Source organism: Hyla sarda, chromosome 5 (assembly GCF_029499605.1).
Source record: "Hyla sarda isolate aHylSar1 chromosome 5, aHylSar1.hap1, whole genome shotgun sequence".
Lineage (NCBI taxonomy): Eukaryota > Metazoa > Chordata > Amphibia > Anura > Hylidae > Hyla > Hyla sarda.
In genome coordinates, this window is record NC_079193.1 from 103537156 (window position 1) to 103549647 (window position 12492).

At 39.0% G+C, this 12492-nt stretch overlaps 1 protein-coding gene across 9 annotated transcripts in view; it reads right to left on the reverse strand.

Annotated features, from left to right (window-relative positions):
- NEK10 (NIMA related kinase 10) overlaps window positions 1-12492 on the reverse strand; it is a 332382-nt gene that overhangs the window by 158447 nt on the left and 161443 nt on the right. For 8 of the 9 annotated variants that reach the window (XM_056520053.1, XM_056520060.1, XM_056520055.1 and 5 more), the window contains 5 exons: window positions 10805-10907; window positions 10580-10708; window positions 7994-8131; window positions 3407-3452; window positions 1206-1327 (listed from right to left, as the gene is read on the reverse strand). In XM_056520053.1, coding sequence (XP_056376028.1) covers window positions 1206-1327; window positions 3407-3452; window positions 7994-8131; window positions 10580-10708; window positions 10805-10907 — 538 coding nt within the window. Of the gene's footprint in view, window positions 1-1205; window positions 1328-3406; window positions 3453-7993; window positions 8132-10579; window positions 10709-10804; window positions 10908-11759; window positions 11807-12492 lie in introns of those variants that run through there. The other variant, XM_056520059.1, reaches the window with a different exon arrangement.

Consider the following 12492-nt stretch of genomic DNA (forward strand, 5'->3'; position numbering starts at 1 on the left):
GCCATTTTGCTCCTCCCGCCATCCAGGACTAGGATTTGAGGACAACTTCATTTAAGTGGGGTAGTTTGTGATGTTTCATTACGGAATGTGGCCCCATACTGTCATTCTGTCCTGTCAGGCATTAGTCCCTGCATGTCCCCAGGGCTCCCCTGAAGCATACCCGCATTATGTATATAGGTTTGCCTCATTTAATGTACTGTTGCTTTAATGTTTGTACCATATGATTGTTAATCAGAGGGCTACGGTGACCAGATGACCCCCCAAGTGATCTATGGGCTCCTTGCAAAGCCCCCTATATAACAAGGGGAGGGGCTGCAACCTCTCTTTTTCCTGCTGAGGTCCAGTGCAGTCAAGTTGCTCCAGTGTCTGTGTCCAGAGCATTGGAGGCTAGGAAGGGGTTAATACCATCTGCCCCTTGGGCCATAACATCTGCCCTGCATCTACTCTGCATTGCACCCTGACTCCACATAAACAAATGCAATGCCACACTTGCTGCATGATGCTAAAACACAATACATTATCAGACATCTAATGTCTATGTTACTGTACCCATAGATATAAGTATATCAGGGGACATTTATCATGGTATTTAGAGCCTTTTTTTGCGTACTCAGAACACACAAAAAGTCGCATGTGAGCCTAAGTGCTTTTTTTGCGATTTTTGTGGGTATGCATAAAGTTAAAAACAGCCTTACCTAAGCAACTTTCAGTTTGAAATGTACGCAAATTAATGATGTGTGAATGTTGCACATACGCAAAAAAAAAAAAATGCAAACCCCAACAAAATGTTGCACGTTAAAGTCAGGTCAGACCTGGCATATAAAAATGGCTTTTGTGAACACTTTTAAAAAGTCGCAAAAAAGTCGCAAAAAGACTCAACTGCGGCTTTCATGTTTTGCTCATGTGCTCCAAATTTATTAGCCCCCTGTCTAAGTATGATAAATATGAAGCACATAAGCAAAACTACAGCAAAAAAAAAAAAATTACTTCAGAATGCACTTACTAAAGACAACAATGGTGGAGACAAAAACCTGTGCAGAGGAAACATAGACCAGTTACCCATAGCAACCAATCAGATCGCTTCTTTTATTTTTCAGTCCTGAAAGAAGCGATCTGATCGGATGCTATGGGCAACTGGTCAACTTTTTCTCTGCACAGGTTTTGATAAATCTCTCTTTATGATAAATGCCCCCCAAAGTGTTTACCTGTATAAAAATGTTCCAAAGCCGTTCCTCTGTAAACTGTTGCTGTTTTTCCTTAAGAGACTTTAAATGTTCTCCCAGAGGTGCACCTTCAATGAGCTCCATAACAATATACAGTTTGTCATCTGAAACATACATAGGAAAACATAACTTTTTAACCATCATACATTAGTTCAAGACAGTGTATATGGAAGATGCTTTGTAGTAAGTGTAGATCAGTTGTGGTTGTCATAAATTGTTGTTATTATTCATGCGCTTTTCAACGCCCTGTCTTAACCATTTTATACCCAGTTACATTCTGTGTCTCAATGAATTGCTTTTGCAAATGAATTGACCAAGCAAAATGCTATAAAGGCAATCTTATTGTGTTGGTAAAATACCAGTTTCCGGAGCGCTGTGGCCAGCTTCTTACAATTACTGATGGTGGCGAGCTGGCTGGTGGGCAGCCCTGTGGGGGGTTCCGGAGTGCTGCGTCCGGCTTCTTACAATCATTGGTGGTGTGGTTCCATAGCACCAGATGTTAAAATCACTGGTGGCAGGGGGGGGGTGCGGGGGGGGGATTGATGGGATGCAGGGCAGCGCTGCACTGACATGTGGCCATGTCAGCATTGCACCCTGCTGTGGTATGAGCACAGCGCTCGATCCCACCTATCTGATTGAGCTGCGCTGGGCTGGTACGTACGTGGCTGCAGTGTGATTTCGAACTCATGCCATGAGTCTGAAATCAATAGAAAGGCTTGCGCCCAGGACTGCTAGGGAGACCCCTAGTGGTGACTTTTTTAAAGTGAAAATACACATTAAATAAAGCAAACTTTTGAATTACAACCACTTACAAAGTGATTCATTAGGCATTTATCTTTAACCCCTTAAGGACCAAGGACGTACCGATACGTCCTTGGTCCTGCTCTCCTGATATAACGCGGGGTTACACAATAACCCTGCGTTATATCACGGCGGGCCCGGCGTCATAGTGAAGCCGGGACCCGCCTCTAATAGCGTGCATCGCCGATCGCGGCGCCGCGCGCTATTAACCCTTTAGCCGCGCGCTCAGAGCTGAGCCGCGCGGCTAAAAGTGAAAGTTGCCGGCTAACTCAGTCGGGCTGTTCGGGATAGCCGCGGCTAATCGCGGCATCCCGAACAGCTTACAGGACAGCGGGAGGGCCCCTACCTGCCTCCTCGCTGTCCGATCGCCGAATGACTGCTCAGTGCCTGAGATCCAGGCATGAGCAGTCATGCGGCAGAATCGTTGATCACTGGTTTCTTATGAGAAACCAGTGATCAATGATGAAGATCAGTGTGTGCAGTGTTATAGGTCCCTATGGGACCTATAACACTGCAAGAAAAAAGTGAAAAAAAAAGTGAATAAAGATCATTTAACTCCTCCCCTATTAAAAGTTTGCATCACCCCCCTTTTCCAATAAAAAAAAAACACAGTGTAAATAAAAATAAAAATATATGGTATCAACGCGTGCGGAAATGTCCAAATTATAAAAATATATCATTAATTAAACCGCTCGGTCAATGGCGTGCGCGCAAAAAAATTCCAAAGTCCAAAATAGTGCATCAATAAGTCCTATCAATGCAAAAATGGTACCGTTAAAAACTTCAGATCACGGCGCAAAAAATTAGCCCTCATACTGCCCCATACACGGAAAAATAAAAAAGTTATAGGGGTCAGAAGATGACAATTTTAAACGTATTAATTTTCCTGCATGTAGTTATGATTTTTTCCAGAAGTCCGACAAAATCAAACCTATATAAGTAGGGTATCATTTTAATCGTATGGACCTACAGAATAAAGATAAGGTGTCATTTTTACCGAAAAATGTACTACGTAGAAACGGAAGCCCCCAAAAGTTACAAAACTGCGGTTTTTTTTTCATTTTGTCGCACAATGATTTTTTTTTCCTTTTCACCGTAGATTTTTGGCAAAATTACTGACGGCATTACAAAGTAGAATTGGTGGCGCAAAAAATAAGCCATCATATGGATTTTTAGGTGCAAAATTGAAAGAGTTATGATTTTTTAAGGCAAGGAGCAAAAAACGAAAATGCAAAAACGGAAAAACCCCCGATCCTTAAGGGGTTAAAATATAAAAAGTTTTTTTGATGATAGGTACCCTTTAATTTTTTTCTTTGACACAATTTCTTACAATGAGTCAATTGACATACTATTTACTATTGTCTTTAATGGGAGTTACTTACTTTCTAAAAAAGTCCTATAATAGTGCACAATGTTTGGATGGCAAAGCTGTAAGACAAAACAAGATGAATACAACCAATTGCTTGCATAGTAGCTACTGCAACAGTGTCACAATCATGAAAATATCCTGGAAGATGGAATAAGCATTAATGGGAAGAAAAAAAAAAGATGAATTAGAAAGAAAAAAAAAAGAAGGTATTAAAGTGAAAAGATACATAGAAAGATCACATGTTATGGGGGCTAAGTACCATATGGGGGCACTATTAAGGGGTAAACTACTGTGTGGGGCACTACTAAGGGCACTAATGTCCTATTCAAAAGGCATTATCATCAATTGGGGCACTATGAATGGGGAGTTCATACAGAAATGGGGGGTTGTAAAAGTGAAAAGCCTTCGATTTTTGTTTAACAAATTGTGATAAGATGAGTTTTGACTGGAGAAGTCATCATGGTGGCCTGGAACGAATTGGAAAGCTGTCAAAAGAGGATGCCTTAATGTAACTGCACTGTAATCACAATGAAGTCACTGTGTGGGGGTAATGTTAACTTGTTTTGTATGCGATATGGTGGTATTATTCAGTTATTGGCACAAGGTAATAGGTGGTCATAGTGTAACTGCACTATTTGTCTCTTATTTAGTGGATATATTGGTAATAGTGGGCATGGTAATACTTGGTTTTATTTAGTAAGAGTATGGTGGTAATACAGTCATGTAATTTTTCAAGAAAATTAAGTATTTCTCACAGAAAAGGATTGCAGTAACACATGTTTTTCTATACACATTTATTCCCTTTGTTTGTATTGGAACTAAACCAAAGAAAGGGAGGAAGAAAAGCAAATTGGACATAATGTCACCAAACTCCAAAAATGGGCTGGACAAAATTATTGGCACCCTTTCACAGTTGTGGAAAAATAAGATTTTTTCAAGCATGTGATGCTCTTTTAAACTCACCTGGGGCAAGTAACAGGTGTAGGCAATATAAAAATCACACCTGAAAGCAGATAAAATGGAAAGTTCACTTAGTCTTTGCATTGTGTGTCTGTTTGTTCCACACTAAGCATGGACAACAGAAAGAGGAAAAGAGAACTGTCTGTGGACTTGAGAACCAAAATTGTGGAAAAATATCAACAATCTCAAGGTTACAAGTCCATCTCCAGAGATCTAGATTTCGTGCGCAACATTATCAAGAAGTTTGCAACCCATGGCACTGTAGCTAATCTCCCTGGGCGTGGACGGAAGAGAAAAATTGATGAAAGGTGTCAACGCAGGATAGTCCAGATGGTAGATAAGCAGCCCCAAACAAATTCCAAAGATATTAAAGCTTCCTGCAGGCTCAGGGAGCATCAGTGTCAGCGCGAACTATCTATCGACATTTAAATGAAATGAAACACTATGGCAGGAGACCCAGGAGGACCCCACTGCTTACACAGAGACATAAAAAAGCAAGACTACATTTTGCCAAAATGAACTTGAGTAAGCCAAAATCCTTCTGGGAAAACATCTTGTGGACAGATGAGATCAAGATAGAGCTTTTTGGTAAAGCATATCATTCTACTGTTTACCGAAAATGGAATGAGGCCAACAAAGAAAAGAACACAGTACCTACAGTGAAATATGGTGGAAGTTCAATGATGTTTTGGGGTTATTGTGCTACATCTGGCACTGGGTGCCTTTAATGTGTGCAAAGGCATCATGAAATCTGAGGATTACGAACGGATTTTGGGTCGGATTTACAGACCAGTGTCAGAAAGTTGGGTTTGCGTCCGAGATCTTGGGTCTTCCTGCAGGACAATGACCCCAAACATACGTCAAAAAGCACCCAGAAATAGATAACAACAAAGCGCTGGAGAGTTCTGAAGTGGCCAGCAATGGGTCCAAATCTAAATCCCATTGAACACTTGTGGAAGGATCTTAAAATTGCTGTTGGGAAAAGGCACCCTTCCAATAAGAGAGACCTGGAGCAGTTTGCAAAGGAAGAGTGGACCAACATTCCAGCTGAGAGGTGTAAGAAGCTTATTGATGGTTATAGGAAGCGACTAATTTCATTTATTTTTTCCAAAGCGTGTGCAACCAAATTTTAAATTAAGGGTGCCAATAATTTTGTCCAGACCAGAGTTGGAGGGATAAACATGTATATAGCAAAACATGTCTTACTGCAATCCAAATACTTAATTTTCTAGAAAAATTTCAGGGGTGCCAACATTTACGGCCATGACTGTATGGTCTGATTATGTCCAGAATGTGATTACATGTGCAATTCTTTTAGAAGAAAAAACACCCCCACTAAATGTAACAACCAAAGGGCACCTATCTTAAATGAGCCTGCCCCACTCCCTTCCCCCAGCTTTACTTGAAGCTGTACAAGGTGAGAGATAACAGTAAGGGTAAGTGAGGAAATTCAGCAAGGAAAATTCCCTCACTGAACTCTTCTGTGGATCAGTGATTTTTCTGCTCCAGCAGAAATGATCCTGAATCAGTGCTTATTGCCATGGACATAAGCACAGTCCCATTAACAAATGGGATTTCTCTGGCAAATTCTGTGGGAAGACTGAACAGATTCAATCTCTCGCCAGAATCTAATTCCTAATTGGAAGTTCCGTCAAGTGCCAAGTGAAATCCATAACGCATTCCACACTGATTCTCTGTAGTGTGAACAGGGCTTAAATGGGTACTCTGCCCCTAAACATCTTATGCCCTATCCAAATGTTAGGGGACAAGATGTCTGATCGCAGGGTTCCTGGGGCTGGGACCCCCCACAATCTATGTGCAGCACCCAGCATTCTAAACAGTATGTTTAGAACACTGGGTTCCCGCGGCTGGAGACGTGATGTCACACCATGCCACCTCCATTCATGTCTATGGGAGGGGGCATGACGGCTGGACCACAGCGATCAGATATATCATATATATCTCCTATCCTTTGGATAGGGGATAAGATGTCTAGGGGCGGTGTACCCCTTTAACTTGTACCCCTTTTTTCCTGTTATCACTTGCAGTTTTCCTCCTGCTACCGAATGATTATACAACCAGAAAAACAAGAAGTAAAACTTTTCATGTTGCTTCCAGAGTTAACGCATTGAACGCATGATGGCATGTACAGATGGGCCGTACACGGCTTGTCAAGGAAAACAAGAAGAATCCAAGCCCCCTATGATCAGCTGTTGTCTCGGGCTGCACAGGAAGAAAGGAAAGGCTGGAGATGACAGTAATCCATAGGGCACAAGAATGCTGAACCCATAGAGGCCATAAAGATCCATGCCATGCAAGCAATTCACGTACAGTGACACCCTACATAACTTAGCATCCGGGGCACATAGGTTTAAAGTTCCAAAATCCCAGAATACCCATTTAAGATTCTGGGTAAAGATCAAAGCTCTAGCCCTAGTATTCTACTTACAATAAGCATAAAGTAATGATGAATTACACACACCTAGCCAATAAAGAGTTAATTTTATCCTATTATTATTATTGTTAGAAAAATGTGTAATATTTTTCTTGGTGTGGTGAACAGAAATAAGCTTATAGGTTAGGTTCCTTGATGGAATATGGTGGTTGTAGATATTAGTCACATCTTGCAAATTTCATTTATACTGTGTTCAAATATTAATCGATTTATATTCATTTTAGGAAAGGTCACAATTAAAATGCAATTAAGTGAAAAAGTAGCTTAAGGAGAAGTAGATTTTCAGTAATAGAAGAAACATACAACATTAGCCATAACAGTAATTTCTCGCTACATAATTTTTGCCCCCAACATTCAAGTGAGATATTGGCCCTCGTTTACTAAAGTCCAACCGACTCTTTTTCTCGGTTATTGCACCTAAATTTTAATCGCAACGTCTGTGCGACTATTTATGCGACCAAATTTTTGTCGCACAACCAACACTTTTTATGCAAAAATGGGTGTTTTACCGACAAAAACTCAAAATTACTCGGAGTACTTCCAAAATCACTCTAGAAAAAGTGTGAGTTTGCCTCACACAATAACCGACAGCCAAGAGGCCGATTGAAATTCAAAGAATTGAGTGATTTCTAACAAGGGATTGTTTTCCATTGTGTTTTGTGTGAAAGTAACTTGTTTTATAACCTGAAAACATTTTGTACAGTTCAACACTTTTATGAATAAATATATTGAATGCTTTTATGATAGTTAATGCTTATTTTTTTTTTATTTTTAACACAATTGCAATATTAGGTTTAAATCAATTTAACTCCAAAGCTGATAAACAAGGATAATTGTTGTAATGTTTTAAAAATTATAACACATGAATACTTTTGATTCATGAAAACATTTTTAAACAGTCTAAACCATTTTGACTCACACAACTAATTTATTTAGCTCTGAGTTTGTGCGACACAATTGACTAGTGCGACACAAAAAAACGTGCGACACAAAAAAAATGTGTGACAGAATAGTAAATAAGCCTGAAAAAAAAAAAGACGAGTGATATTGAAATCACTCCAGAATAAACACTCCACTACATCAGGGCCATTGTGTTGCTATAATTGATCAATTACTTTTTGTATCTCCTTGACTAGTGCAGCGATGGAAAGTGAATCATAGGTCATAAACCTAAAGGCAAGTTACCTGCTCCCTGATTATTGTTAGTTCAGACACAATGTTCTCAGCACTGCTATCCCGGTCTCTTTTGTCTTTACCAAATGCTGGGTTGTGTAAATTAATTTCTTTCATTGCAAAGAGATTCTGTCCGCTACGTTTCTTGACCTACATAGAATATTATTATACATGATTAATGAATTAAACCTAAAAAGGCTAAAAAATGGTGAGTGTACATTTAACAATAAATTGTATCAATACCTCACAGAAATGAATTTAGAGAAAATGTTATTAAAAGCCTTAATGGGATATTCTAGCCTATCCACAGGATAAAGTTTGAGCATCTTCTCACGTGGGGTCCGACTACTGGGCTGGGGCCCAGGCAAGGGCGGACACAGACAGCAGAGGGGCCCTGTGCAAAGAATCTGCCTGGGCCCCCCTCCCCTCATAGGTCAATTGTTCAGGAACCCCCCTCCCCTTCATATGTCACATACTCAGGTGGACCAGTTGCTCAGAAGGACCCCCCCTAATATCAGTTGTTAATAATTTATTAAGGACCCCCATATGCTGCAGCTCCCGGGATGTCCCGAAGTGAGCGCCTTCCCTGCTGGTCTCCAACAGCCCGTGCTGCACAGTCACATGACCTAACTGCGTACAGCGTGAGGTCATAGTGCGCACTGTACGCAGTCAGTCTGGAGGGGTAAGTAGCACTTCTCAGAGCTGTAGTTAGTTCCTTTTGCAGGCAAGCCCAGAAAAATGCGGGGAAAAGTGGGGGAAGGAAGGTAGGTGGCTGTTCTGTGGAGATCCTAAGCTTTCCACTTTTTACTGTTTAAATACCTACAGTATATGGTGGCACTGGCAGGTGTTAGCAAAAAAAAAAACAGAGGCCTAGAGCATCATGCGACATTCAGCAGCACATGCAGTCAGACAGTTACACCACTATACAAGGGACAGATAATACCGCAACACTATGACCACTACCATTAACACCATATAATGACGGGATAATATTACCATACTTATACTAAATAAAATTACAACACAGAGACATTAGCGCCACTTTACAAGGAACAAATAGTTTCACCATACCATGAACATTATCATTACAACCAGAGGGGCTGATGCAGGGCCGGATTTTTGTCTACGCAGCAGTTGGCATTATTTTAGTAGGCCACACCAAAGCACTAAGATGGACATTTATCAATGGGTTTAGCGACTACGTGTGTTTTCGTGTGACAATTTACATGAAGAACAAGAAAAGCAAGAAAATTCAAACTTGCTTACGTAGTAAATTTTTCAAAATGGATTTGCTTTAGTCGGGTATTTATCAACTGCGACAGTCACAACTGCGCAAAAAAAGGTCGCAACAAGGTTAAAAATTGACTAAATTTACTCCAGCTCAAACATGGAGCAGAAAAAGCTACTACCAAAGTAAAAAAGGAAAAATTGCTTACGTGAAAGAAAATTATCAACAGGCTGAAACCAGTTGATAAATAAGTCAAACATAAGCAAAAAAAAGTAAGGAAAAATTTACTTAAAAAAAAGAATACATAAGCAAACATTGATAAATGTCCCTCTAAGTGAGTACCATCGGAGCACAAAATAAGTTTTCAGCCCACATTTTTTTTATCCAAATCAGAGGTGGCGAATGTAAGATAACGGTGATGCGTACAATGTATATATCACCACTCACCAGGTATGATGCGAGAGGATTTTCTCAGGGATTGGGGTTTATTAGCATAAATTAATGCCTCCATAACAGGACAACAAATTATTACTGCAGTGAATAAATAATAACAACCACTTTACACAGATTTAGATCACAATTTCACCACAAGTAGTTGCACCACACTATGACCACTACAATCACCACCATAAAGTGATAGGATAACACTAAAATACGGATACTGAATAAAGCTGCTGTACACAGACCAATTTCCCACATGCAGATCTCATTAGTGTTTCTCAAGCTGGGTGCCCCAGCTGTTGCAAAACTACACCTCCCAGCATGCCCAGACAGAGAACTGTAGTTTTGCAACAGCTTGAGGCACTCTGGTTGGTAAACACTGTTTAACAACCAGGGTGATAAAATTGCACATTGTATCTCTGACAGAACCAGTGATGGAGGCACTTGATGCAAGTGTGAACCCAGCTTTGAAATTATAGTACCATGGATGTTCAAAAAACAATTACATGTTTTCTCAAAGACACACACATCCATGTGCTTGTATGTATATACATATACACACACCTATACACAAGATACACACACAAACCTATACACAAGATACACACACACCTATACACAAGTTTTGAGCTTGCAGAAGCAAAGTACATAAACTTATTTGTTGATCACAATGGGGGAGATTTATGAAAACCTGTGCAAAAAAAAAGTTGCCCAGTTGCCCATAGCAACCAATCAGATTGCTTTTTTTTTATTTTGTAGAGGCCTTGTTAAAAATGAAAGAAGCTGATTGGTTGCTATGGGCAACTGGACAAATTTTTCTCTGCACAGGTTTTGATAAATCTCCCTCAATATCTCTCCATAAGGAAAAGAGTAGGTTATATAGCAACATTGTGCTTCAACTGGCAGATCAAAAACTGTACAAATATTACCTTATATACACTCCCAAATGCTCCACTCCCCAGGTGGTCTAAAATTGCATAGTTGCCGATAAATTTTGTGGGTGTTTTATTTTGATTGATGCTTTCAATACTATCGGCAACTTGTTTCATATTATCTTCCTGGAAACAAAAAAAAAAAAAAAAACTATCAACATTTGCCCACATTATAAACAAATTAGATGTTTTTATTAATAGGATTTTAAATAAAGTACTTACTGGTAAAGAATTTAATTTAGACACAAGGTCTTCATAGGCACTGATCTCTCGAATATAATGCCCAATATCAATAAACATCTCAAATAAATCTGGAGGAAAAAATCTGTAACAAATGCAAATGATATACAGTGAATGAAAACTTGAATCACAAAATGAATCTAAAAAGGAGTAGTTTAACCCACATCCATAAATTAGGACAGGCATAGGCAACCTTCGGCACTACAAATGTTTTGGACTAAATCTCCTGTGATGCTCTGGCAGCATTTTGGCTGTAGGTGTATCATGGGAGATGTAGTCCTAAACATCTGCAGTGCCGAAGCTTGCCTATGCCTGAATTAGTATATCAAAAGTTACAACAGTATGCAAAGTTTAGTTATCATGTTTTTTGTTTTTTTTTATTACAGAGCTTTATCAATTACAGCAATTCTTTATCAAAGGTGACAACAGAGAGTAAAGCCATATTGGTCATCACTTTTCAATTAGCTTGTCAGCTATGAATGTTAGAACCTTGTCATTGATAGAACATACATAATAAATGTCATTTTGTCATCAGTTACTGAGAAGTTAATTATAAGAGACAACCAATATGGCTGCACTTTCTGATATTATAAAATGTACACACAAGTATTATAACCAGGTATATTTATATACATATATTTATTTATACAGTCATATACACACACATATATATATATATATATATATATATATACACACACACACATTGGGGCAAAAAAGTATTTAATCAGCCACCAATTGTGCAAGTTCTCCCACGTAAAAAGATGAGAGAGGCCTGTAATTTTCATCATAGGTATACCTCAACTATGAGAGACATAATGAGAAAACAAAAACCATAAAATCATTGTCTGATTTTTAAAGAATGTATTTGCAAATTATGGTGGAAAATAAGTATTTGGTCACCTACAAACAAGCAAGATTTCTGGCTCTCACAGACCTGTAACTTCTTCTTTAATCTCTTAAGAACCCAGGGCGTACCTGTACGCCTTGAGTCTGCTCCCTTTCCATAATGCGAAGTCAACGGCCGGGACCCGTGGCTAATAGCATGCAGGACCCTATGGGGGCTATAACATTGCCCAAAAAAAAAGTAAAAAAGAGAAGTTAATAAAAATCATTTAACCCCTCCCCTAATAAAAGTTTGAATCACCCCCCTTTTCCCATAAAAAAAAAAGGTGTAAATAAAAATAAGTATAAGTGGTATTGCCGCATGCAGAAATGTCCGAATTATAAAAATATATCATTAATTAAACCGCATGTCAATGGCGTACACGCAAAAAAATTACAAGTACAAAGTACAAAATAGCGTATTTTTGGTCACTTTTTATATCATGAAAAAATGAATAACAAGTGATCAAAAAGTCCAATCATTACAAAAAAATGGTAAGTAGGGTATCATTTTAATCGTAGTGACCTACAGAATAAAGAGAAGGTGTCAATCATTTTTACCGAAAAATGTACTGCATAGAAATGGAAGCCCCAAAAAGTTACAAAATGGCGTTTTTTCTTCAATTTTGTCGCACAATGATTTTTGTTCCCGTTTCGCCATAGATTTTGGGGTAAAATGACTAATGTCAATACAAAGTAGAATTGGTGGCGCAAAAAATAAGCCATCATATGGATTTTTAGGTGCAACATTTTTAAGAATTATGATTTTTTTAAAGGTAAGGAGG